Source organism: Papilio machaon, chromosome 8 (genome assembly GCF_912999745.1).
Source record: "Papilio machaon chromosome 8, ilPapMach1.1, whole genome shotgun sequence".
NCBI classification, from domain to species: domain Eukaryota; kingdom Metazoa; phylum Arthropoda; class Insecta; order Lepidoptera; family Papilionidae; genus Papilio; species Papilio machaon.
The window spans coordinates 1672759-1697532 of NC_059993.1; the positions used below are offsets into that span (position 1 = coordinate 1672759).

Sequence of the window (24774 nt, forward strand, 5' to 3'; positions counted from 1 at the left end):
TTTATACCGGCCGTTACAGTTAAAATTGCCGAAACTGCGAGGTTGTAAACACAAGCGTCTTATAAATTTCCCTTTATATGTCGGAGATTTAACACTGAAAATGTCAAATTAAAGAGTAAAAAATCTTTAAGGTTTTGACGAATAACAGGAATGTATCGCGTTAAAGTGTGTTTTACATTGAAAAACAGCACTTGTCTTGTTAATTTTTTCGTTTTATTTATAAAGTAGCAAGCAGTTGCCCATGACTGTCTACGCAGAATTAAAAAGAAATGTAATAATTATACTAGCTTTTTCCCGCGACTCCTTCCGTGCGAACTTTAAAAAATACGTAATAAGACTGTGTTTTCTTTCAGACTATGTTCTACATCTATGCCAAATTTCATCAAGATTCGTTCCGGAAATACCTTCAAACAAACATCCATCCATCTAAACATTCGGATTTACAATATTAGTAAGATCAAGAATGGGCTCTTTTTTTTTTTCGTATATTAATATTATTCTGTTAACTTCACTGGACAATTTCACCGTAATTCTGTTCTGATCGGCTCGCATTTTTTCCCGAAACAATGATTTCCCTCAATGGTATATTTCGTCTCAATTGACGTTATCGAAGAAATCATTACTATTTTATAAAAAAAATCTTCAACAGATCTGAATCTGTTATTCCACTAATAGCGCATACCTTTGAAATGGTGCCAATACATTTTTCCTGGCTATCTCTCATTACAAGGTCATACATTTTTGTAATATCTCTCACAATTAATTGATATGTGATTGTCTACAAATTAATATAAATCGTAACGTTTAATATGACTACTAGCGACATCTCTTATCCGTCATGTTAAACTATTATTCCAAATATAAATTAAATCGATTTCCAGAAACGATATTTTACGTTCCTTTTTGCACATTGTTTTTTTTATATAGATAAAGGGAAATGAAAAATTAAACACAATGTAATTCTGCACATTTATTATCGAACCCACAAATACACAATACTCTCTTCTCTAATAAATAAAGTAGATATATTTATTATAAATATATATATTTAACAGTTAATCTTTTTTTTAGATCATTATATATCACTGCTAATCTGCACTAATACTTGGGGAGAAATATGCTGCATACTTTTCACACTTTAGTCCACCACGGGGCTGAAAAAAACAAATATATTTATTAAATTAAAAGTATTTATTTTTATACAAGCTGTCTCCCGCGATTCCGCCTGAATTAAACAAAACATAGTAGCCTAGCCTATAGCCTATGTGTTCTTTCAGACAATGTTCTACATTGTACACAAATTTACACAGTACACAAATTTCAGCGAGATCCGTTAAGCCGTTTCACAGATACCTTTAAACAATCATCCCTTACATATCATCAGCTCACTATATGTCTCCACGGAGAGGCTCGGAACCTTCCCCAAGTTAGAGGTGACTAGGCCATAGTCAACCACACTGACACAGTGCGGGTTGACTTTACACATATCATTGAATTTCTTCACAGATATGTGCAGCATCACGATGTTTTGATAAATGTACATTATGTAAATCGAAAAACACATTGGTACATGGCGGGGTTTGAACCCAGGACCTGCAGATTGCAAGTCAAGTGTTTAAACCCTGAGCCACCGACGCTTAATATGTGATGATTTTCCCTTTAGAACTGTCGAGATATGTGAAAAGTACTATACATACATGATGCGCATGGTGTTGGTGTATCCTGATCCCTGGCGCCATCCGGTGACAACGATGACCTGGTCTCCGCGACGGATGAAGCCACGCTGACGACCGAACTGTAGCCCGAACTGAACTCGCAGATCTACATCCTTCAGCCAATCACTAGCAGCTGCCTCTGAATATCACATACAAACAAACACACTATTTAAAACACTACCTATTTAAGTACAGATTATTTTTTTAGATAATTTATATGATGGGTCAAAAAATAGGTACATGGTAAGGAATTTACTAATTTACTTTTTTTTTGGGCGGCGCCATGACCCCCTCTCGTTCCCCCTAACATATTTGTGGGTCAGGGACCTGGGGTGCGGGTTTTTCTTTATTATAAACTTCCATTACATTATATTAATTTATATACATTAGAAGGGGTGATTGAGTCCAAAGAAATAAAAAATCCCTTTGGTCCAATTGAATTTATATATTCATTAGGCCGATCGTCTTAACAGGAAACACCCATCGGAAGAGAAGATTTTTGTATCTATGCTTAAATGTTTGAACGTGGAAGAGGCGAGAAAGAAGGGCCTTTAGGGTAGGGCGCGATGGCGACCGCCCAGGGCTGGACAGAAGGGGGCACAGGTTTGCAAATTATATTCTCAAATAGCCTTTTTTAAACCATCCTCCCAAAGTCATAGTAAAAAAGAGAACGCCGTAGGTTTCTAAAACAGATACTGCGAGATAGGACTGCGCAAAATAGAAATCTGTCATTTCTGTCTACTCTAGTGCATTCCCAAAGTGGGCAATAACGCCCCCTTGGAGGCGTTTGAAACCTAGGAGGGGGCGATAAGGGGCCCAAAAAAAAGGGAGGCATTAAATTTAATTAAAGTAATGAAATTGTGGTTTTCAAGTTTTAGGGTTGAATAAAAATTAGGTGCGCTCTGAAATACAATTGATTTTCAAAGGGGGCGGTGAAAGATAATAAGTTTGACAATCACTGATTTAAAACACTACCTATTTAAGTACAGATTTTTTTTTAGATAAAGTACTTTTAGGCGCAAATTTGTATGATGGGTCAAAAAAATAGGTACTCTCTATAGGCTCTAGTGGATGAATGGTGTCAATTATGTAATTTACCTTTGTAGACGAGAGGTAGCACACCGCGGTAGAGATGAGCCTGACGTGCTGTCTGCGGGTGTCGGGTGACGGCGATGACGGGACAGCGCGGCCGGTACTTGCTGAGCAGGTGCGCGGACCGGCCGCTGGTGGTGATCACCACGATGGCGGACGCCATGCACTTGCTGGATGCCTCCACTGCTGCTATCGCGAGGGAGTGTGCCGGCTCTATAGGACCTTTCACCTACGTCACGAAATTAAAAGTAGTACTCTCAATTTTTTATCTACCGATAGATGGCATTACTTGTTTATAAAAACTAAGATAGAGGCAAAACGAAAGTATGACTAAGAATTTGGAGAATGTCTCTATCTGTTTGTTTTATTTATCCAAATTTTATAGAATATATCCAGAGATCGATGTCTGTAAATTTAAACCCATTTTTCACTATCACGACTAGCTGAGCTACTATGATAAAAATATCAGCCGCTTGGCTAATCGATAAGTGGAAAAGGGGTTTAACCTTCTTCATAAGATACCTGTGCAACGAGGTCTGTGAAGAGCTGGCGATGCCATATAGCAGCCTCAGCCTCCTTACAGATGTTAGCCATTGTGAGCACACATTCCAGCGGATAGTCGCCTTTAGCTGTCTCTCCCGACAACATGACACAATCCGCACCATCCAAAATGGCGTTGGCAACATCTGATGTCTCAGCTCGCGTCGGTCTCGGCTTCTTCACCATTGATTCTAACATTTGAGTTGCGCAGATCACTGGCTTACCCACCTATAAATGTTAAGTACAATTGAATGATTGCTTTATATTATGCCAGTACGCGTAAAACTGGCTTCATGTAAACACCAAGGAATGCCAAAGAACTCATACAATCCATATCAGGCCAACGCTACTGTCTTACTGTACTGGCATAATGTAAACCAGGCAATAATTCTGTTCATGAAGAAAAAATAGGAGAAGTTAGTTGGTCTGTAGAAAATCCTATCCCAGTATGTTCTCTTTAGTACATTTAGTTGTATTTGTTAAACAGTTCACTCTATATTCGTTACCCTTGATATATATACATATATATGAAAGTTTAATCTTAGATTGAGTTTGTTTTTAAATTTTTTTTTTCTATCTTTTGTGGGAGTCACAGCCGGAGAATACTTTTAATAAAATACAATCTTCTTTAACTCGTATATTTTCTTTGATGAATTGTAAATTACAACTTTTTTACAATTACTAATCTTACATCTGTCTCACGATTCCCCGAATGATGCCAACTTGGCTGTCATTCAGACTACTCATTACAATACTTTTAATTTACGATATCGAATTACTGTCCGATTAATAACAAAATAAGTAGAATATTTCTATTTCAAATTTGTGAATCAAATATTTAAATAATATGGTGGATCCCAAATCAATGATAAATGATGTTATTTTAAAATAATCAAAAGTGTTATTGATTTATAGAATAGACAAAATAATGTTTTAGGTTATGGAATTACAGAATATATAAAATAGCTTACAGCTCGGCCTTCCTGCTAAAAGCGAGTCCCTTCGCTTGAAGTAATTAAAAATTTATCGAATTCATATATAAAATACATAGTAGTCGGCTCTAAATCATTAGTTATTTTAACATTAACTTTAAGAACAAATAAAATAAACTACTTCATACCTTTAACTAAACCACGCTTATCAATTAATCATCAAATTATTAATCAAACAGTAATTTTACAAAATAAAATAACCGCTCTGCACGAGGCTGACATATAAAACTTATAGTTTAGATCTTTATTCTCTTCCTCCTCTTCCCTATTATCATCTTCAACAATTCGATAAATCTGATTTGTTTTCTTTTAGTTTCTTTATAATTGTTGTTGCATCCAAGGTCTGTTTCGAATCTGTATCTAAAAGTTATATTATTCCGCCTTTAACGCCTTCATCTTTTCATCGGATGACTAGCCTGTGGTGATCCAGTCCTGTTCTCCATCCTCAACAGCCAATACATAAATATAGTTAATAAATTCGAGCTCAACCATCTCAACCGGGTCATGGCTCAATGTGGAAATGAACTATGTTTCCGCGGTCACTCAGAAAATATTCCTTCAGCGTTTGAGAAGCAGGGCCCACTGCCATGCCAAGAATATTCTTTTGTCACTTTTTAAAAGATCAGTTATCTGTGTTCCATATGAAGGGTAATTTTTATGAATTTTCCCAAAATCCAGAAGGTCTAAGAAATCCACCTAGTTCGCGCTGGATCGAAAAACCCAGATACAGCCTCAGTTTCATGGTAGCCAGGACCAACTCCACTTGCACTCACTTCATAGTCAAGAAAATCAATGGTGTCAAGGAAAAATGGCAAGATTAAGCAGCTCTAAAACTACCAAACGCTGTAGCTCCTCAGCTAGGCAGCTTTATAGCGTGACTCCTCGGCTATTAGTACCTGACAAAAACTAGAGTTAGATTCAGCGAGTAAAAACCTTGATGCCCGAAATCAGTCTAATAGGTTTTCAGTTCGGAGGAGTGTACAGCACCCCTTCTTGGCCCTGTAATTTAAATCACGACAGTTCATTTAAACCAGAACTAACCCATATTCCTCAGCAAAAACGAACCGGAACCTGGACAACCACCTCTACTAAACTTGTGGAACCTAGTTCGTGAAGTTCAACTGAAAAGCAACTCTTCTTTTCAACTATCTTATTCTTCAATGCTTAAATTATTCATCAGTATAAGACTGCAATTCAGCCATATTATAGAAGGTAACGGTTCTAATATAAGTCAGAACCAAAAGAAGAATAGTAGACATACATTATTATATCCTTTAGTTTAACTATTATTCCTAAATAAAACTGTCTATAATGTCTTTAATGAGAAAATGTCATCAAGGCCACCAACATTGGACAGTTACGTCAACCAGGACAATTAGCGGCAATGAGTAACTGCAGAGAGCCCAAGCGTCTAATAGAGAGTCGACGAGAGGGACGTAGATTTCATGGAAAACCGAAATAAACATGTTTGGATGATGTCGAACGAGATTTCAAGATATCGGCTAGAAACAAAAAAAAACAGCCAAAATAGACCGATCATCACACCGCTGTGTTCAACTAGTATTGACATGATAAAGAAACGGAATTTGAATGTTTGAATTTTGAATTTCGAAGAGTGGAAAAAGGTCACTGTCACCTAACAAACCAGAGGCCTCTAACAACGATTCAATGTTCGTTTGATATAAAAATCCCTATAAATAATAGTTCTATAAGACTCGTAAGAACACAGCCATATTTCGATGCATATTTCTTTCTTGTTATTACTTTATATTTAAGCCTAAATAACCAAATGAAGACTTTTTACGCAATAATTAGTTTACATTTCCACTTCATCCTCATCGTATATGAGTAAGTAAGTGCTAAAACTCAACCGAAACACGTCAGATATTATTTTTATTTCTTTCATGCATAAATAGTTAGGAGTCAGAGGAACCAAAACTGCCTCGGCGTTCAAAACCAGTTGTAGCAAATTAATCTCTTGTAAGAGCCATCCGATAAATTACAAGTCTATAATGCGCTAAATAAACAACACTTCTTTCCGGCTGTACCCCCAATAAAAAAATTAACATACATTTTCGGATCAATAAAAGGAGAAGAAACAACATGAACTACGCATGAGTAGATTTAAGCATCCTAACGACTCTAGTAGCTTCAAAATATATTTTAGCCCTGGGATCACCTCAAATACTTTTAGTGCACCAGTCATAAAAATATCAGGGATCACTGTAAATAAATGTTACTCACAAAGTCGTCACTTATCACATACATATCCACTGCCTTAGCAGTTCTCCTTACCTTAACTCTGAACGAAACCTCCGTAACGCCCTCCAATACACCTAGGCCATTAACCATGACAAAAGAGCGGGCCCGTCTTCTGGTGTCATGATGTCCCATCTCTGCACTCCTTCTACCATCGAGCTGGCAAGGGGTCATTAGCTTCCCAAATGCAAACGGCAATACACATTGTGGTCATTAATTTCAACGTCGAATATATATTAGTCGAGCGCCCCCGTCCGAATCAGTTGGGCAACTCTCCATATATCGTCTCCATTTCGGTCCGGCACCTTCTCAATGTCCTTATCAGAGCGCGCACCTTTTCGAAACAACAAACAGAGGCGCTACAATCCTTCACATGCTTTACTTTCCGTGAGCACACTTAAAGTCTCAAAAGTCAAACTCAAAGTCCTAGTTGGTCGGCTATAGCAAGTCAATCCTGAACCATTCGATTTTGAAGCAATAGTTGCATTTCTCCTGTCATTACGAATATCAGCGTCAAAATATTTAATCGAGCCGTCTCTACAGCCATAACTTCAATACAATAAGCATTTCAACAAGTAATCGGTCGCCTGATGAACAAATATCCAACATCCGATCAACAAACCTACCTTCAAGTAGCAATAATGCTTCAAAAGTAATTACAATAACAATTTTAACGGTAATATATAAATTACAGTTCATAAAAGTAAAAGTTATAAAATCTATCTTATAATAACAGAATCTTAATGTAAACCAAGAAATTGTTTACACTAAATTATTTGATTAAAAATGAGCACAATTAATATACTTATACATTATTTTTCTTAGTCAACAAAAATCATTCATAGTTATACCGAGCTTTCTGGATACGCCACGATTTTAATCTATCTTTAAATGAGGCGAAGCTGGTAGCTACTGTGATGTGGTTTGGCAGGCGGTTGTAAACAGCAGGCCCACAACGTGTTCTCCGCTCGTGTACGTGTTCGTGTCGACTTGTCCGTCTCGTCCAGTCGATGCGCTACTAGAGCTAGCTTGTCCGCGCCGCGAGTCATCATACTGCTGCTGCCGGATTCCTTTTGTGTTTTAAAGTCGCGAAGCGTTTAACGGGTGAACATTGCCACCTGGAAAATAACGCCAATCTCCAGCAGAGTGAAGGCTCCGGTTTCGACTTTCCTCTCCAACGTGGCTCCTTCGGTTCGCGGCGATTAATGCACACTTCCGCTTCTAGCATGTGCACCTCCGCACTGCAATGATTAGCCTCGACACGCTGCTACCGTAAAGGTTTCGGCCAGTTCAAAAACCTCGGATTCTCCCGTCTCACTCCGCTCTTGCATCTGGGTAAGTTCTTGGGTCTGTCATAGTTCTCGCTCCTAAGCATTCGCAGATTTGATCCATTGCTCACGCCCGTGAGCTCGGCAAATCTCGGCTGTCGCTCTCACACCTGAGAGAATACAAACTTTATTCATCGCTCTCTTACCTGAGCGGATACAAATCACGGCCGTCGCTCTCCCACCTGAGAGCACAACCTTGATTCATCGTTCTTATACTTGAGTGAATAAAAATCGCGGCCGTCGCTCTCACACCTGAGAGCACAACCTTGATTCATCGTTCACATACTTCAGTGGATACAAATCGCGGCCGTCGCTCTCCCACCTGAGAGCACAACCTTGATTCATCGTTCTTATACTTGAGTGAATAAAAATCGCGGCCGTCGCTCTCACACCTGAGAGCACAACCTTGATTCATCGTTCACATACTTCAGTGGATACAAATCGCGGCCGTCGCTCTCCCACCTGAGAGCACAACCTTGATTCATCGTTCTTATACTTGAGTGAATAAAAATCGCGGCCGTCGCTCTCACACCTGAGAGTACAACCTTGATTCATCGTTCACATACTTCAGTGGATACAAATCGCGGCCGTCGCTCTCACACCTGAGAGCACAACCTTGATTCATCGCTCACGTCAGTCTCTGTTATAGCTCTCACACCTGAGCTCACGTCAGTCTCTGTTATAGCTCTCACACTTGAGCTCCCGTCAGTCTGTCACTGCTCTCACACCTGAGAACTCATAGGTATCTGTAATCGATCTCATATCAGAGCTCACGTCAGTCTTAGTCATTAGTCTCAAACCCGGATTGTCGCCGATCTCGCTTCTCAGCCGTGAATACACGCTAGTCTTATCATCACGCAATGCTAGTCTTTATTTTCACCCTGGTCCTCGCACCTGGGCACAACTGGATCTCCTTAATTATCGTTCTCACGTCCCATTGTGGCATCTGAAACTGACAATTATCAGCGTAGTAACCAATAACAATACTAAAATCTTCCAACATAATCTCCTTAGTTCGTAACAAAGAACAATACAGGAATAGCATAAAAACTAGAATTTTGTCAGGTTACATAAACAGCCATGTTCATTTTCTCTATAGATTTTTAATTTATTATTCATGTAAACTCGAAAATGTTTAATGGAATTTAATTATTATTGTACAAAACTCTGGTACCTACACATATATTGCTATGCCCTTACAGGGTGTCACATGTAAGTTCTTGACATTACAATTGTAAACATCAATATAAGTACTGTAACATGCAAGAAAGGAATGAATAGTAAAGGAATGAATCAATAATCCCAAAATACCAGTCACACTATAGGATTCAGGAGTTTTAACTCGCCTTAGTATCATAGTCACATACAGGTAAAACCAGGAAACCCAAAAATCAAGTGTTATTTATAAATTATGAGATATAAATAAAGAAGTTCTGTAATTTCAACATTTTTTTTTGAAACTTTATATATTTATTTTAACACATCATAATTAATCTTAGGATTAGAGCAAAGTTCCACAAAACTTTATAAAATAATTTGTCTGCAGAATTAAAATGTAGGTTGTATAGTTAATCTTAAAAATATTAGATTTATTTCATTCAACATCTTGTTTTGTTAGTCAAAGTTAACTTTTATTTGTATTCATATTGATTTTCAAGTATATAAAAGTAGAAGTATAAGAATGTAAATCTTGAATTAATTGCTTTGGCTATGTGTAACTTGTGATATAGTATTTACTAAACTTAACTTCTAAGAAGTTAATTTATGTGTATAATTACCCTTTTTGTACACATAGAATGTATTTAAATCTGTACAATACACCCAAATTTAAGAAAATAATTTAATTAAATAATAACAACATAACATTTTGTACTTTCCACATGTAGCATTTTTGACATAAATGTACAATCACCTTCATTTATGTTGTTCCATTAAATGGAAGATTGCTTTACTTTGCAATGTACATCCACAATCTCTGATATATTTATTTAATTATGTATTTATTTGGACAAAATAATAACCAAAATAACAAAATATTATAATAATATAATATGATAATTTGTTAAAAAAAAACATAAAAGCAACTAATAATAAGAATCCATACTGAGAATAAGGAATAATGAATTAAAAAAAAAAAAAATAGCACACACTTTTGAGTGCTAGTGATATTTTGATAAAACCAAAAGTATCCATGTAGGTACTTTACTTTCCCCACATACACGAACCATAGCACAACCCTAAGCCATTTTGTTATGGCTTTGTAACCCAAAACAAATCCTTCTCTCTGTATTCGCTTACAGTTTATCTACAAACACACTTTTCAGCAATATGTTTATGTTTAAATTTGATTGAACAAGGTTTACTCACATGAACTTTGTAGACGTAGATCGAAAACAATGCTTGTTCTCGTGTCATCCCACTTCTGAAGCTGTGGGAGTCACAGCCGGAGAATACTTTTAATAAAATACAATCTTCTTTAACTCGTATATTTTCTTTGATGAATTGTAAATTACAACTTTTTTACAATTACTAATCTTACATCTGTCTCACGATTCCCCGAATGATGCCAACTTGGCTGTCATTCAGACTACTCATTACAATACTTTTAATTTACGATATCGAATTACTGTCCGATTAATAACAAAATAAGTAGAATATTTCTATTTCAAATTTGTGAATCAAATATTTAAATAATATGGTGGATCCCAAATCAATGATAAATGATGTTATTTTAAAATAATCAAAAGTGTTATTGATTTATAGAATAGACAAAATAATGTTTTAGGTTATGGAATTACAGAATATATAAAATAGCTTACACTTTGTAGAAATTAATATAAAAATACACACAATTTACAAGTAAATTAATTTATATATGCAATTATGTAACTTACTTGGTTACAACGAGCGATCATCGTCTTCTGTGCGAGGAACACTTTTTCCGGTGGGATTTCAATACCAAGATCTCCACGAGCTACCATAATACCATCAGATGCCTAAAAAAATTTTTTTTTCATATCATTACATGGAAAATGGACAAGAGGTTACTTGATACGCCGAAATAATAAAACGGCTGCTTTAGTTTGACATCCACAATTCAGGACGGGGAGGGGACAAACAAAATATATATCCCCTTCCTGTGAATCTCTTCCATCAAATTCACTTCCCCTTCCCATCCATTCCTTATAAGAAAAGGGTAGGAGAAGTGGATTTAATAAAAAAAACCTATTTCAATATTTTATACTTTTATTAAAAGTTTTGAAGTTTAACTATTTACGGTTTTAAAACGAAGTTATCATACACACAACTCATACATGTAACCCAGAGGGGTAGACAGAGATCATAGACCTCTATTTGTCATAAATTATCATTGGTAATATAAATAAAATGTTGATTTTTAAAACAGTTTACATCTTAATATAGGTCATACGAAGTAGATGCAATTTTACAATGAATTGCAAATGGAGTAGATTGTCTACATCCTGCATCAAATACAAATTGAGTAATAACATACAAAATTGTAACCAGCTTTTACTGGAATTAACTCACATGATATGAAGCGAGTTTGATTAGAGTTAAAAATTTATTCCAGTCGTACATCTTAAGAACAATAAGTTTGAAAATTCATATTCTTGTCGTCGTCATCAAATAAAAAAGAAAAAAAAAGGTAAATCAATTTTCTTAAATGAAATGATTTATATCTTGTTTTGTTACCGTACATGTTTGTAATTGGTATATTGAACCTTTTCCATTATTAATTTTGGGAAAAGGTGAAGTAATATAAAAATTATTTTACATAAGGTTAGCTAAGTGTCTAGTTATGTGAGTAAAAGTGATACAAGGTATATTTTAAAATTTTAACATTACTCCAAAATACTGATAGACATTGTTTCGTTACTGCGAGTTTAACACTTTGACTGCCGCTGATTGATGGATAACGTGTTTATATGTTTCACCATAAATATGTATCACCCTAATGCATGGTGTAAGTACTTCATTATTTATTGGTCATAATGCATTTCGCAAAGCTACACATAATAATCATAGTATTTAGTTTAGATCAGGGATTTCCTAAGTGGTCAATATCGACCCCAATCGAACATAAAGCATTGCTAATTTTCACTCAGTCTTCTATTGACCTAAATCAGAATGAAAAATAATAATAAATGATCTTAAAAGTAGGTAATTTTGCCATAGTAGTCTAAGGTAATAGTTAATTTTGGAAAAGGGGTCATTTATTTAAAATAGTTTGGGGATCTCTTGTTTTAAATGGATGTTAGTTTGAAGATATCTCCGGAACGGCTCATCGGATCTTGATGAAATTCAGCACAGATGTAGAAGATAGTTGTAACATTAGCTGTCGCAGGCGACAGCTAATGTTACAATAAACAAGATTTTTATATAATCAGACTATAAAAGAACTAGAATGTATTTGAAACATTAAGTTTTTTATGATAACGTTCTACGAGTTTAAGTGTTAAAGTTAAAAAGAATAAGACGTATGTTACTTACGGCGATGATCTCGTCAAGGTTGACCATACCCTGGTGGTTCTCAATCTTGGAGATGATCTTGATATTCTTTCCCTTCTCTCCGAGGATGCCGCGGATCTCCGTCAGCGCAGCACCATTACGGATGAAAGACGCGAAGATCATATCCACCTGATTAAGTTATACAATTTTACAACTATTTATTACCACTCAGAGTTGTTCATTAGTAAAAGAGACTCATACTGAAACTACCCTAAGGTAGAGTAACTAATGACTTTTAAGGGTAGAATTTAATAATTTATTAATACCCGAAGAAATTCGTACCGAAGACATTTAAAGCATCAAACTAAGAACAGCTTCACATCTTTTTCCACTAAACTAAGAGGCCGTAAAAATGCATATGAAATGTCTTCGTTTTAGTTATGGAATAAATATTACGAATGTTTAGATGGATGGATGGATGTTTGAAGGTATCACCTGAATGCATCAATGGATTTGGATGAAATTTTGCATGGATGTAGAACATAGTCTGAAAGAACACATAGGCTACTAATTATCTTTTTAATTCCGCAAGGACGGAGTCGCGTGCGACAGCTAGTCGGGAATAAATAATATGATATAGCAAAGAGAAGATCGCGTTATCAAATGTGAAGTGATAAGAAGCACGTGGAGTAGTCAGTTAGCAGTTAAAGATGTGTTAATTGCTAACTATCTCAATATTTACTTCAACTGTATGTGAAATGTTGTTATTCTCTACGTTTTTTGCTGATCTTACAATTTTTTAAAGATTTTTTTTTAAAGTTGATTAAAAATTAGTTGAGTATAAATTTAGGATAGTTATTCCTAATTTCCAATAATCTTACTAATATTATAAATGCGAATAGATGTATGAATGGATGGATGGATATTTGTTAGAAGGTATTTGGACAACAGCTTAACGGATCTCGGTGAAATTTTACATATTTAGAACATAGTCTGGAATAACACATAGTCTACTAATTTATTTATTTTTTTAATTCCTTGAAGATGGTGTTGCGGGCGACAGCTAGTATGCTATAAATACTTACACCTTGTTCCACACCGAAGAGTAGATCAGACTTGTCTTTCTCAGACACAGCGGGAAGGTCCACGGGCAAACCAGGCAGGTTCACACCCTTTCTAGACCCAAGCATACCTGAATAGACATGGTTTATTTATTTACTTCGAAGGAAGAATAAAGAAGAAGAACTAGTCACTAGATGTATGTATTTGATAAAAGTTCACAATAACTGTCTAGATTTACTTTTAATTTAAACCATTAATATAGTCTTTCATTCAATCAAAAAATATTCCTATTGGCCGATTGAATCTATAGAATTGATTGGCCCAGTGGGAAAAAATAATCCTATTAAGGCCAATTGATTGATATCCCTAAACACCCAAATACCAGTTCCCTAACACTTAGAAAAATTGTTGTCTTTGTTATTTTCAAGGAGGAAGAGTTATATTTGTTGAGAATTATATTTTTTAATATTGTTATTTTATCTGTGGAAACCTATAGTATAGACAAGACTATAATTATTGTTAAATTTAGATCTGACCTCCATTCTCTATGGTGCAGACGAGTGTATCCGCAGTGGAGGACTGACAGATGATAGAGATTAGTCCATCATCAATGAAGATCTTGTTCCCCGGCTTCACAACGCCGGTGATGTTCTTGTAGTCGACGTAGATCATGGCCGCGTTTCCCTTTTCTTGGTAAGCTGGATTTGTGGTCAGTTTGATGGTCTCCCCTTTCTTTAATTCCACTTCAGCTGAACCACCCTGTGTTAGGATAACAACTGTTAAGAACCCGCAAAAACATTTGGTGCACGACCACACAAAAAACAGGCGTGAAGTGGAAGAAATTCCATGTTTCATCTGATGAGTGTGGGTGCTAGAGGACTAATTTTAGTCCACTTTCCTTCCCAACCGTTTTCTAATAAGGAAATTTTGGGAAGTGGATTTTGGGGAGGAGGGGGATCGTATAAGAAGGGGAAACATCCTCTTTCTGTGCGTCCTCCGTCGATTAACGGTAGACAACGCCTCAGCAATTGAAGATATTCATGATCAGCAGTGGCTTCGCTATTTCAGCGAATCCAGCTGTGTTCTCATTTGTCACCTTATAAAAAATCTACCTTACTAATATTATAAATGCGAATGTTTGGATGGATGGATGGATGTTTGTTTACAGGTATTTCCAGAGCAGCTCAACGGATCTCGATTAAAATTAGCATTAATGTAGAATTTAGATCATAGTCTGGAAGAACACATAGGCTACGTATTGTGTGTTTTTTTGCCCAGACGAAGTCGCGAGCGACAGCTAGTTTTCTATAACGCTCATAATTTTACTTTACAGAAAACAATTTGCAGAGTACTATTACATGGTATACTTACACCTTCAAGTAGACCAGTTCTGATCTCGGGGCCTTTAGTATCAAGTGCAATGGCTAAAGAGAAAGGCACACCGAGCTTCGCGCTGTAGTTCTTCTCAGCTTCGCGGCAGTTCTTGATAGTTTCAGCGTGGTACTCGTGCGAGCCGTGAGAGAAGTTCATACGAGCCACGTTCATACCCGTCTCCATCATCTTCTCCAGCATTGCTACATCTCTAGAAACCGGCCCTGGGTACCAACAGAATGTATAAAATAGTGCTGTTGTCTATGGGTGTGGTCACTTCGCCATTTTAGCAATTTCAGCTAGTCGTTTGCTATTTGTCGCCTTGTGGTATAAAAAACATTTGGAACAGTGTTTGCATTTGGTGTTTTTGTTTCTTCAACGTCAGTACATTTAAGATATTTGAACGATAACATGTTGGGTAATTCCTGTGTTAAACTTGCTATATTCGTATTTTCCTAATTAATGTTTTAAATTCAAAATTTTCAATGTAACCAATTATTTCAATGGCTCCTACGAATAAGGGCCAATGTGCAAATTGACAACTTTTCAGGAGAGACTCTCAAAATTTCAACCATATAGGAAAAGATGCCCAAAGGCCCTTTTACTTTAGGAAAAAAACACGTTTATTCCTGTAAATGTGTATTTGTGTTTAGTAAATGTTGTTAACTAAACTAAGACGTAGCTTTGAACATAAAAAAGTAAAAATCATCAATTTGTTTCATTGGCCCTTATACATAGGACCCATCGATTTAGTTATAAAAATAAAATACGTTTTAATGATAAAAAAGGCAATGTATAAATCGCGTGTAAAAAGTTTATTGACGTAGGATTTAACCTAATTTCATTCGGTGTGCCAGTAAAACTTACGACCTATCGATTAATATAGAACAAGATTTCTACACACTAACCGAGAATATTGTGTTCATAGAATACTACGTTTCTTTAGCTGAGTATAATGAACTGATGGTTCTTAACTTACCGATGGTGCAGATGATGCCGGAGAGGCGCACATAGCTGGCCTTGGAGTCAATGTCAAGGCTGCACATGTGCTCAAGGTGCGAGCCCACGTCCGCCGCCGCCATTTGCATGCCCGGCTTCTCCGCGGATCCCATCTGCACACATATTAAAAAATAACTAACCCACAAAATATTTAGGTAAATAGACGATTCAGTGCCGCAACTCACAATCGTTAGTCACCAAGGAAGACTCTTAATGTAACATCATACTAAATATAAATCTTGATTAAAAGGGACTTACTAACGTATACAACAACTAAGTACCTACACTTTTACCCTTATGTGACTCGAGTAAAGCGGGTCTAGACAATGTAATATTTGTTTATCGATATCGCTAGTAGAATCGACAAAATGTGTAGGAAAAATACGTGAGATGCACTATGTCTAGTTCCCCTGGACCCCCCCCCCCTCCTGGATACAGATCGAATGACAAACCTCACATTTCAAAGTTAAAGGTGTTTAGTCTACAAGTGTTAACAATGAAACGAACGTAGTCCTTAGTCGTTCGTCGTTACGATTCGATTTACTATTGTGGATATAACCATGCAAGATTATTTAAACATCTGCTTAACTTCTAATTTCGAGTTATTATGGAAAGAAACCCTACAATCCTATAGAAATTACTAATTCGAAAAAGGGTTCTTTATTCTAGAAATCGTACCGAAACGAATTTACGTTAATTTTCCACGTTAGGGTCCGGTCACACACACCGGGCTGGACAGCGGAACAGATATTTTCATCACAAATATAATTGAGTTTTAAACTATTGAAGTATAAAGTTTAATTTAACTTTTTACGTATTTTAAACCAATTCCATAATTCCGTTCTGCCTTCCGCCTCGGTATGTGTGAACGGACCCTAAATACCTAAATGTTACGTCACCGTATGTTCCTGCGCATCTCACGTTCAATGTCGAAGTAATCAGTAAACTTGCACATACGTAATGCATATAGTGACTTTATGTTAGACTTTATTTATATCATTACGTATAAATTAATGTTTCACGTGCTTTTAGCCGACTTCAAAAAGAAGGAAAAATTCGACTGTATTTTTTTTAATGTGTGTTACCGCGAAACTCCGCCCCTGGTGGTCCGATTTTGATAAAAATTATTTTAATCGAAAGGAAGTGCTTGCATATGGGTCCCATTTTTTTTTTTAAATAACTAGAAGACTAGTAGATTTTTTTTCTGACTTTTGAAAAGTAATCCAAAATGTTGGCGAGGTGGACCCCTTATGATGCACAGAAGACTTAACCAAAAATAGAAGAAGAAATTTAACAATAATTGGTTCATTGAAACCAGTACAATGTTCATTGGGAGCCTACGAGAAATAAAGTTTTGGAATCTATGGTTTACCAAACAAACTTATGTATTTCAGGATAAAAATTACAATACCTAAAACCCTGAACATATTTGCAATACATAATTAATGAGTCTAATAAATAAATACAATATATAACAATTGCTCATTGTCAAGGTCTATTATGTAATATTATAACATTCTGCTATCTTTATGTGATGTAGAGTTAATCCCAGTATATAGATTTTAATGGCAACATGTTATGCAGCTAAGAATCTTTATTTAAATAAAAAAATTATATCTTGCATTATAAATACATAACTAGTGAAAGAGAATTCTTCAGATTTTTATCTGCATGTAATTTAAAAAAAAAGTACATTTATAATTTGTAAAATCTTTACAGGAAAATCAAGGCATCTTAATATCGGCTCAAATTTTTAAAGGAAAAGGATACAACAATAAAGTGTATTGTTATTAAAAACAGAATCAGAGTAGAACCCGAACCTGAATATAAAGCATAGTACATATTATATATGTGTTATAAAACAGTCTGCCTCCAGCAACAGCCCCGAGTGCCTTTCACCATGCATGTGATATCAAAAAATCAATATTTGTTACTGCTATTGGAAATAATAAGTGGCTTGTTTGATCTTAAAGTCACTGCCTTGGCCCAAAAAATAATAAAAAGCTTGACATACCGCTGTATAATAAAAGATTGCAGTTTTCTAGCCAAATTAAACTATTACTTAACAACTGTTGCCGCTGGAAACAAATATGTCTATCAGTGGCCAGCAAATTATGAAATTTTATCACCGGCATTTCAAAACTCCCTTTTATAATTATAAATGTTATTGATAAAATTAAAAAAAAACAAATTTCCAAATTAGATATAGTATAGAGTTATATTTACCATATAACCATTCTTACATAGAAAATTTTGGGATAGTTTTCTTACCTACTTAAACACTAAAAACATAGACTTTAACTGTATTAATTAATTAAGATATTTCTGTTTTTGATGCATTTACAATTAAAAATAATCCTAGTAGTGTTATTCACAATTTCTTAATGGTAGCATTTTGGAATATAAACAATATATTGAAAAAGAGTTAATTTCAACAAAAAATTAAGCAGACAAAACATCAATTTCACTTTAATTTTTACCATCGTTCTCTTAAAAATTAATGACACATTGCGAATAGCGTACCGGCAAAACTTCGCACTCATTTTGTTTTATCTATCTTAGGTAATCGTTTTTCTCGTAAGAACGATATGGGAGCATGGATAAAAATTTTACAACTGAAAATCTTTCCTATTTATAAAAATATCGTCAAGGTAACATTATAACGTAATTTGCGTAAACGTGACGAATTTTACGTAGCTCGAATGATATAATTTGTGCGTTTAAACAAACATGGAACATTACCTCAGTTTTGCCATCGTATATTGTCGACCACACCATATTCACAGCTGTATAATGTAACAATCTTTTATTTAAACACGTCAGGGGTAAGAACGTTTGTGATCTTGAACTGCCCTTCGTTAAAAACTTCTCGTCGCAGCTGCACCGGAATACGACTACGGACTTGCGTATTACATCGGATCGCGCGAATCGCGGCGCGCGCAACAATAGAGATAGAGACGTTGCTACGCGGGGTGAGTGCCAAACCAAAAATTTAAAAAGCCCTCCTCTATAGATCGAAAAATTCTGATTACTGTAAACAGAATATTTTATCGTTTCTAAAATTACAAAACCCTTGTCCCTTTCGCCTCACATTAGCTACATAAAAGTTCGTTTGTGAACCAGTTATTCTAAATTTAAACGTTTGAATATTTGCCAATGCGTGCAGCTTGCCAATATCAGAGTAAGCAGTATAGCAGAACATTAGATATTAATTGATTATAACAGTATACCCAAAGTTATTATATTAACAGTTTTGCTTAAATATGAGTAACTTGCACGTACATTTTAACAAAATCAATGATTTTAGTAATAAATTTTCAGGAATTTATCTAGGAGTCATTTGACTTCCGTTAGTATTTTATTGGAAGGATGACTGTTAACAGTTGAGTGCTGCAATGTGTAAATACGATACGAAAGATATCGAATAGAGTTGTGGTTGTTTTCATTTTTTATTTGGAAGTAACTTAATGCGTAACTTACATTATAAATCTTGTGCCAAACATTTTCCAGTTTTACAAGTTCTTTGTTTACCAGCCTAAATACTAGAAACCAAGACCAAAATAATATTGTGTTTTTAACACAATATATTTGTACCAGGTACGTAATATGTTTGTTATTTCATTACGGATATTGAGAATTGCATACGTTCCTTGATATATAAGCAAACTTAATAAAAAAAAATCAAAATAACTACTAAAACTAAATGTTTAAATGGTGTCCATTTCCGGTATTATTTTCATGTCTATAATTTTTTTCCATTATGAATTTTTCTTATAGTTTTTGTCGTTAATTGTCAAGTTTAACAATTTATAGAGTACTTTACCTATCGTAATTTATGATTCTTTCTAACTTTATTTCTTTGAATTGTCCCTATAATTTACGGTATGTATCATTCCTTTAAAATATAAGTACATCTGTACATAAACATATAACGTAACTTTCTTTTTTAAGATAGTAGTAGTACAATGTCTTGTATGGGTGTTTATTCTGTGTAAAGAAGCTCATAGTAAACTAATATTTATTTATCATTTGGTTTTTCTATAAGATCTTATGTTATAAACCTAATATATTTTAAATGTCGATGTTGTTCTAGTTCACAGTTTACACACATACTTTACGCAATCACGACTAAATGTCTTAAATTACATTAAACATAAGTTAGTGGTCTAGAATAATTACTCCATAAAATAGTGTTAACGGCGGTATGAGTTAATTCATTAAAATCTCATATATAGGTACCTACAAGCTATAGTTGTTAGAAAAAACGGAGCACATAGTCTAGTTTGTAAAGAAATATAGAGATTACCTTCATAAATCAATAAATCTTATGATAATTTACGTCTTAGAAGAATTTAAACGTAACTTAAACGTTGATAATTTAAGATTAACCCCGATAATTTTAGTCTTCATAATGTCTTAATTGAAAACACCTAAACATACTGAAGTCATTTAAAATTTTGTTAAAGCCTTAAATGTAAGTAAATAAAATCAAAATTAGTAAAAATGTTATAGAGTGAAGTTAAAATTTGTAACGCAGCTTTACAGCTGACGGGCCACATTAAAGTTTCCAAGAGGAAATCTTCCATTGATGTATAATACATATGTATAAATAACTAGGTTACATGAATATACTGCAGAAATTTAGTCAATGTGAATATAGGTATATCATTACGGGACCGCGTGATCAACCCATAAACAGACAAAGAGAAACAAGAGAGAATGGATAGCGAGTGAGATAGACAAATAATTAATTAACTTCGCCGATTTTGAAACACCGGTTAAACATTTTCAAACACTATAAAAATTACCGATAGCAGTATGCGAAATATTTGCAAATAAAAATATAAATGATCTACTTACAAATGCCATTTATACGTAAAATTAAAAAGGTAACTTAAATGGATATAAAAGCACACAAAGCAAAGCAACTCGGTATACTTTGTAGTTTGACAGCAAGTTAACCGGCTAAGGTCATCGCAATGTCACAAGCAGGTAGCAATTTTTACACTAGTCACATTATTTTATTTGCAGTGTTGCTCAATTCCATTGTAAATTAACTTTAAAATAGTAAATAGTAAATACAAAACTCTTACAATAGTATTACACAGGTATTTACGATTACTATTAAAAATTTAGATGAAAATAAAGTTATAATTTTTCATTTAAAAACTTAGGTTTTTCTCAATCTAGTAAAATATATTTTTAATTTTTACGTGTCATTAACATTGTTTTAAGATGATGTGATAATTCGATTAATGTTAAAATTATGTACCTGAAATTTTCTGTTTCGTGTTTCTATCGCCTTCATTTGTTTTACTTACGACACACAACTTTCACAAAACACGTTGAAACGTCTTCTGGCGCACTCCCGTCCCGTCCCGTCCCGTTTGACTTCGTTTTATCTCTGAACTGATAAAAGTATCAGTACAGCCGTTTCTATAACTGGTCAATAAAGTCACTATTTATCCTTCCTTGGTCTTATCTAAACCAATAAAATTTATCGTACATGCAATCTTGCATTTATTAATGGCGTGTTTCGAAAAATAAATATTACATTATTTTAATAGGTAAATGTATAAATAAAGGCTAATCTTCGAAAAGGAACCTTTATATTAGGAAAACTAAGAGAAGAGAAATTTTTTATGTTCCTCATCGATCCATCATTGGTTATTTCAGGGTATAATCATATCGATTTTCACGTGAACAGTCCTAATTTAATGGTTATCCGTGCCTAAATATTCCACATTTATTATTGATTTGTTTGGTAAAATATAGTGACATATATCTATAAATCGTTTGTTTAAGAAATATTTAAGTATAATGGCAACACCGCAACACACAAGTTGTGCTGCACACATTTGATAGCCTGTAGTAAGCCAGTTATATTTTGTCGACGCAAACAAATGTTGAACATTTCTTATGATTGTCTACAAAGCGTTAGAAATATCCTATCACCTTTGATACCAAAGTTGTTATTACGAAATAATTGAAAGGATCTTAATATTTTGGCGTATACCACAAAAGGGCATAAAAATCAACATCACAACTTGAAAAAAAAAAAACAACACATATCGAAATTATTTTTAATTTCCAAAATCCAATTTACATTTAAAATAATCATAACATTTTTGTTTGATTAAAATAAACACGTAAAACTACTGACAAGATTATTTGACCTTTTTGAAAGGTTTTGGAATGGCATCCGCAACAAATATACGAGTACATCACATCAGTATACAAGATAAGTTAATAGTAAATATCAACTAAACACGAAAATACAAAAAAATAAGCTGTCATATATTTAAAAATTGTATGAAACTAAACAAACAATGAAAGATGAGACCAGTTATAGTAGCAATAGAAAAAGTTTTACATGCATACAGTCATAAGTTTTATAATTGTTAATATTAAGTCCAATAATACTGATTTTCTTCTTTTTCTTTCTTAATATTGTTCATTCAACAAACATGAAAATATATGTATTTACTCAACATTTTAAAACATCACAAATATTATCCAATAAAAACGAATATTTGCAAGATATAGAAAAAGAAATATTTTTAAATCAATATTAAAATATATTTGTTTAACGTAAAACATCAATTAAGTTGTCTTATTAGAAAAAGTTAAGACACATCATGCGGCAAGTACAAAAATAGTCGCTCATAGGATAGGCAGCTTCTTAAACGATAGCAAATTCGTATTAAATATACATATAGTATGAAAAATCATACAAAGCAGCAGTCGGTACTTCGTAGCAAATGGTTAGTATCATTGTCCATCTTTAAATACATTCATTAGTATACATAGACATCTATTTTATGTGCGCTCTCAAAAAAAAAAAATGAGAAACCATTTCTAACTATGCTTTTTATGGGTCTTAGTATGAAGGATCAACAACATGACTAATCAAAGACATTTATCAAGTATAGTGCTACCACGATATTAAATTTATTGCGTTAATCTTTTAAAATTTAGAGTTTGAGTCACATTCATAAAATAACTAGCTGTCGCCCGCGACTCCGTCCGCGCGCGTTTAAAAAAAAAAACCTTAATAGCGGTATGAAAAACAGATAGTAGCCGATTCTCAGACCTACTGAATATGAATATAAAATTTCATAACAATCGGTAAAGCAGTTTCGGAGGAGTACGGTAACTAACATTGTGACATGGAAATTTTATATATAAGATTAATATAATTTTGCTCTCAATATCTTTTCAATTATTACTCCGTCCAGACCTAAGGCAAAAAAAGTTGTAGAAAAGGCTATAAACAATTGTTTTATTTTATTGGTAAAAGTAGTACTTCTATGTCAATGAAATTGGCAATGAGCTATCCAGTAGGTATTATATCAACAGGACAGCGCATAATTTATTCACTGATAGTAAATAATTTACGTGACGTAGAATAAATTCATAAGTACATATCTAAAATTTAGGTGCACTCATTAATTCGTGGTAATACTGTACGTAGGCTATACATTATATTTATAAACTCTATATGAAGTACTAACTTTGAACTATGATTGCTTACATTTAAGGAAGTAAGGCCATGAAAGTGTGAATAAGTACTTGAGAGCAACGAATTTAGACATTAATTTCAGATTTCAGACCTAGTAAAATCTAGAATAATTATTTTGCTTATTTCAATAATTTTTAAGAGAAGTAAACATTTTGCATTATTTTAAACATGCTATAAATTGTTATACCCAAATAACCAAGAACTTCTAAATTTTGTTGATTTTAGTATTATGTTCAATGTCGGCACATTTTGACATATTAAAGTAAACTTTGAATGTGTTAAGTTGGAATTATATATATTAATTAGCTAACTTATATTCATTGCTCTCAATTAAGTGCATGGATGAATCTAATGATTGAACACATTTTAGGATCCCATAGGACCCATGTAAATTGGGCACAATTAGGTAATGACAAATCTAAATATAGAGAAATATACATTTTAGGCCTAAACATTTTAGCGTAGTAAATATCTGATACATTTAAGGTGGGAAAAGACATTGTATGAAATATTTATGAAACAATGGATTGAAAATAATTTAAAACACATCAATATTTTTTTTTACCACACAAAACCTTGACTATAAACACTTATGAAGGCATGGATCTGTTATCAATTTGCAAGTGATAACATTAAGTACAAATTTTCATTCTGCCTTCACAAACATAATTAATGTACAAAATGATAGTCTATGTTTTTTTATACATCAAATAAAAAGGATAATAATATGTTTATGGACAAATGTTTTGGTAGTGGAAACTAATATCTAAACACAATGTCTAAATTCCCACCTTTATGCGAATAACATGGGAGCATATAATTCATATCAGAGGAACATGTGTTCAAATACTTTTCAATAATTATTTTTAAAATACATTATATTTTGTTTCTGTTTCATATTGTCTGACTTGTAACATTTTTACATAGTATTATATTTTACATATATAATATCTACTCCTCGTGCTTACTATTTTTTATATGTCCATTCATTCTACATTGATAAGAGACCAGCCACTGATCAACTTTATATATGTCTTTTTAAGCATAATATGTCAAATAACATAAGAATTATTATGTTATGAGTCAAACTAACTTCTGTCTCAATTATTTTATGAGATTTTATGTAAAAAAGCGTTTAAATTGCGTATGTGGTGTTTTTGTATTAGAAAATTTGTTGCTATTGGACCCCAATATATTTTTGAAATGATATCCTCAATTCATAGTATTTTTTTTTATTAAACAAAAATTAACATGTACTATTTTTTTTTTGGTAAATGTTATAAATTTTTATTTAGATGTTTTCATCATAGATACCGTTAAAAAATATTTGTAATCTTGTTTACATAAAATCTGATTAAATCTCAAAATTTCCATTCAATTGACATAACATAGCTTAAACTAAATAGCAGACATGTTGTTCATTA

General features: G+C 33.8%; 1 protein-coding gene across 3 annotated transcripts; it reads right to left on the bottom strand.

Annotated features, from left to right (window-relative positions):
- Window positions 1-981: 981 nt before the first annotated feature.
- Window positions 982-21205, bottom strand: LOC106719655 (pyruvate kinase-like). 3 transcript variants are annotated; one of them, XM_045679120.1, is made up of 11 exons: window positions 21101-21205; window positions 15809-15941; window positions 14830-15053; window positions 13995-14217; window positions 13482-13588; window positions 12439-12585; window positions 10821-10922; window positions 3330-3575; window positions 2814-3036; window positions 1698-1854; window positions 982-1154 (listed from the first exon to the last, which is right to left on the bottom strand). In XM_045679120.1, the coding sequence occupies exons 1-11, from the start codon at window positions 21134-21136 to the stop codon at window positions 1139-1141; spliced, it is 1614 nt and encodes a 537-aa protein (XP_045535076.1). In that variant the 5' UTR covers window positions 21137-21205; the 3' UTR covers window positions 982-1138. The 3 variants fall into 3 exon arrangements, with proteins under 3 accessions (XP_045535076.1, XP_045535077.1, XP_045535075.1); XM_045679121.1 differs by lacking the exon at window positions 21101-21205 and adding an exon at window positions 20689-20798; XM_045679119.1 differs by lacking the exon at window positions 21101-21205 and adding an exon at window positions 18571-18928.
- Between the last annotated feature and the right edge of the window lie 3569 nt (window positions 21206-24774).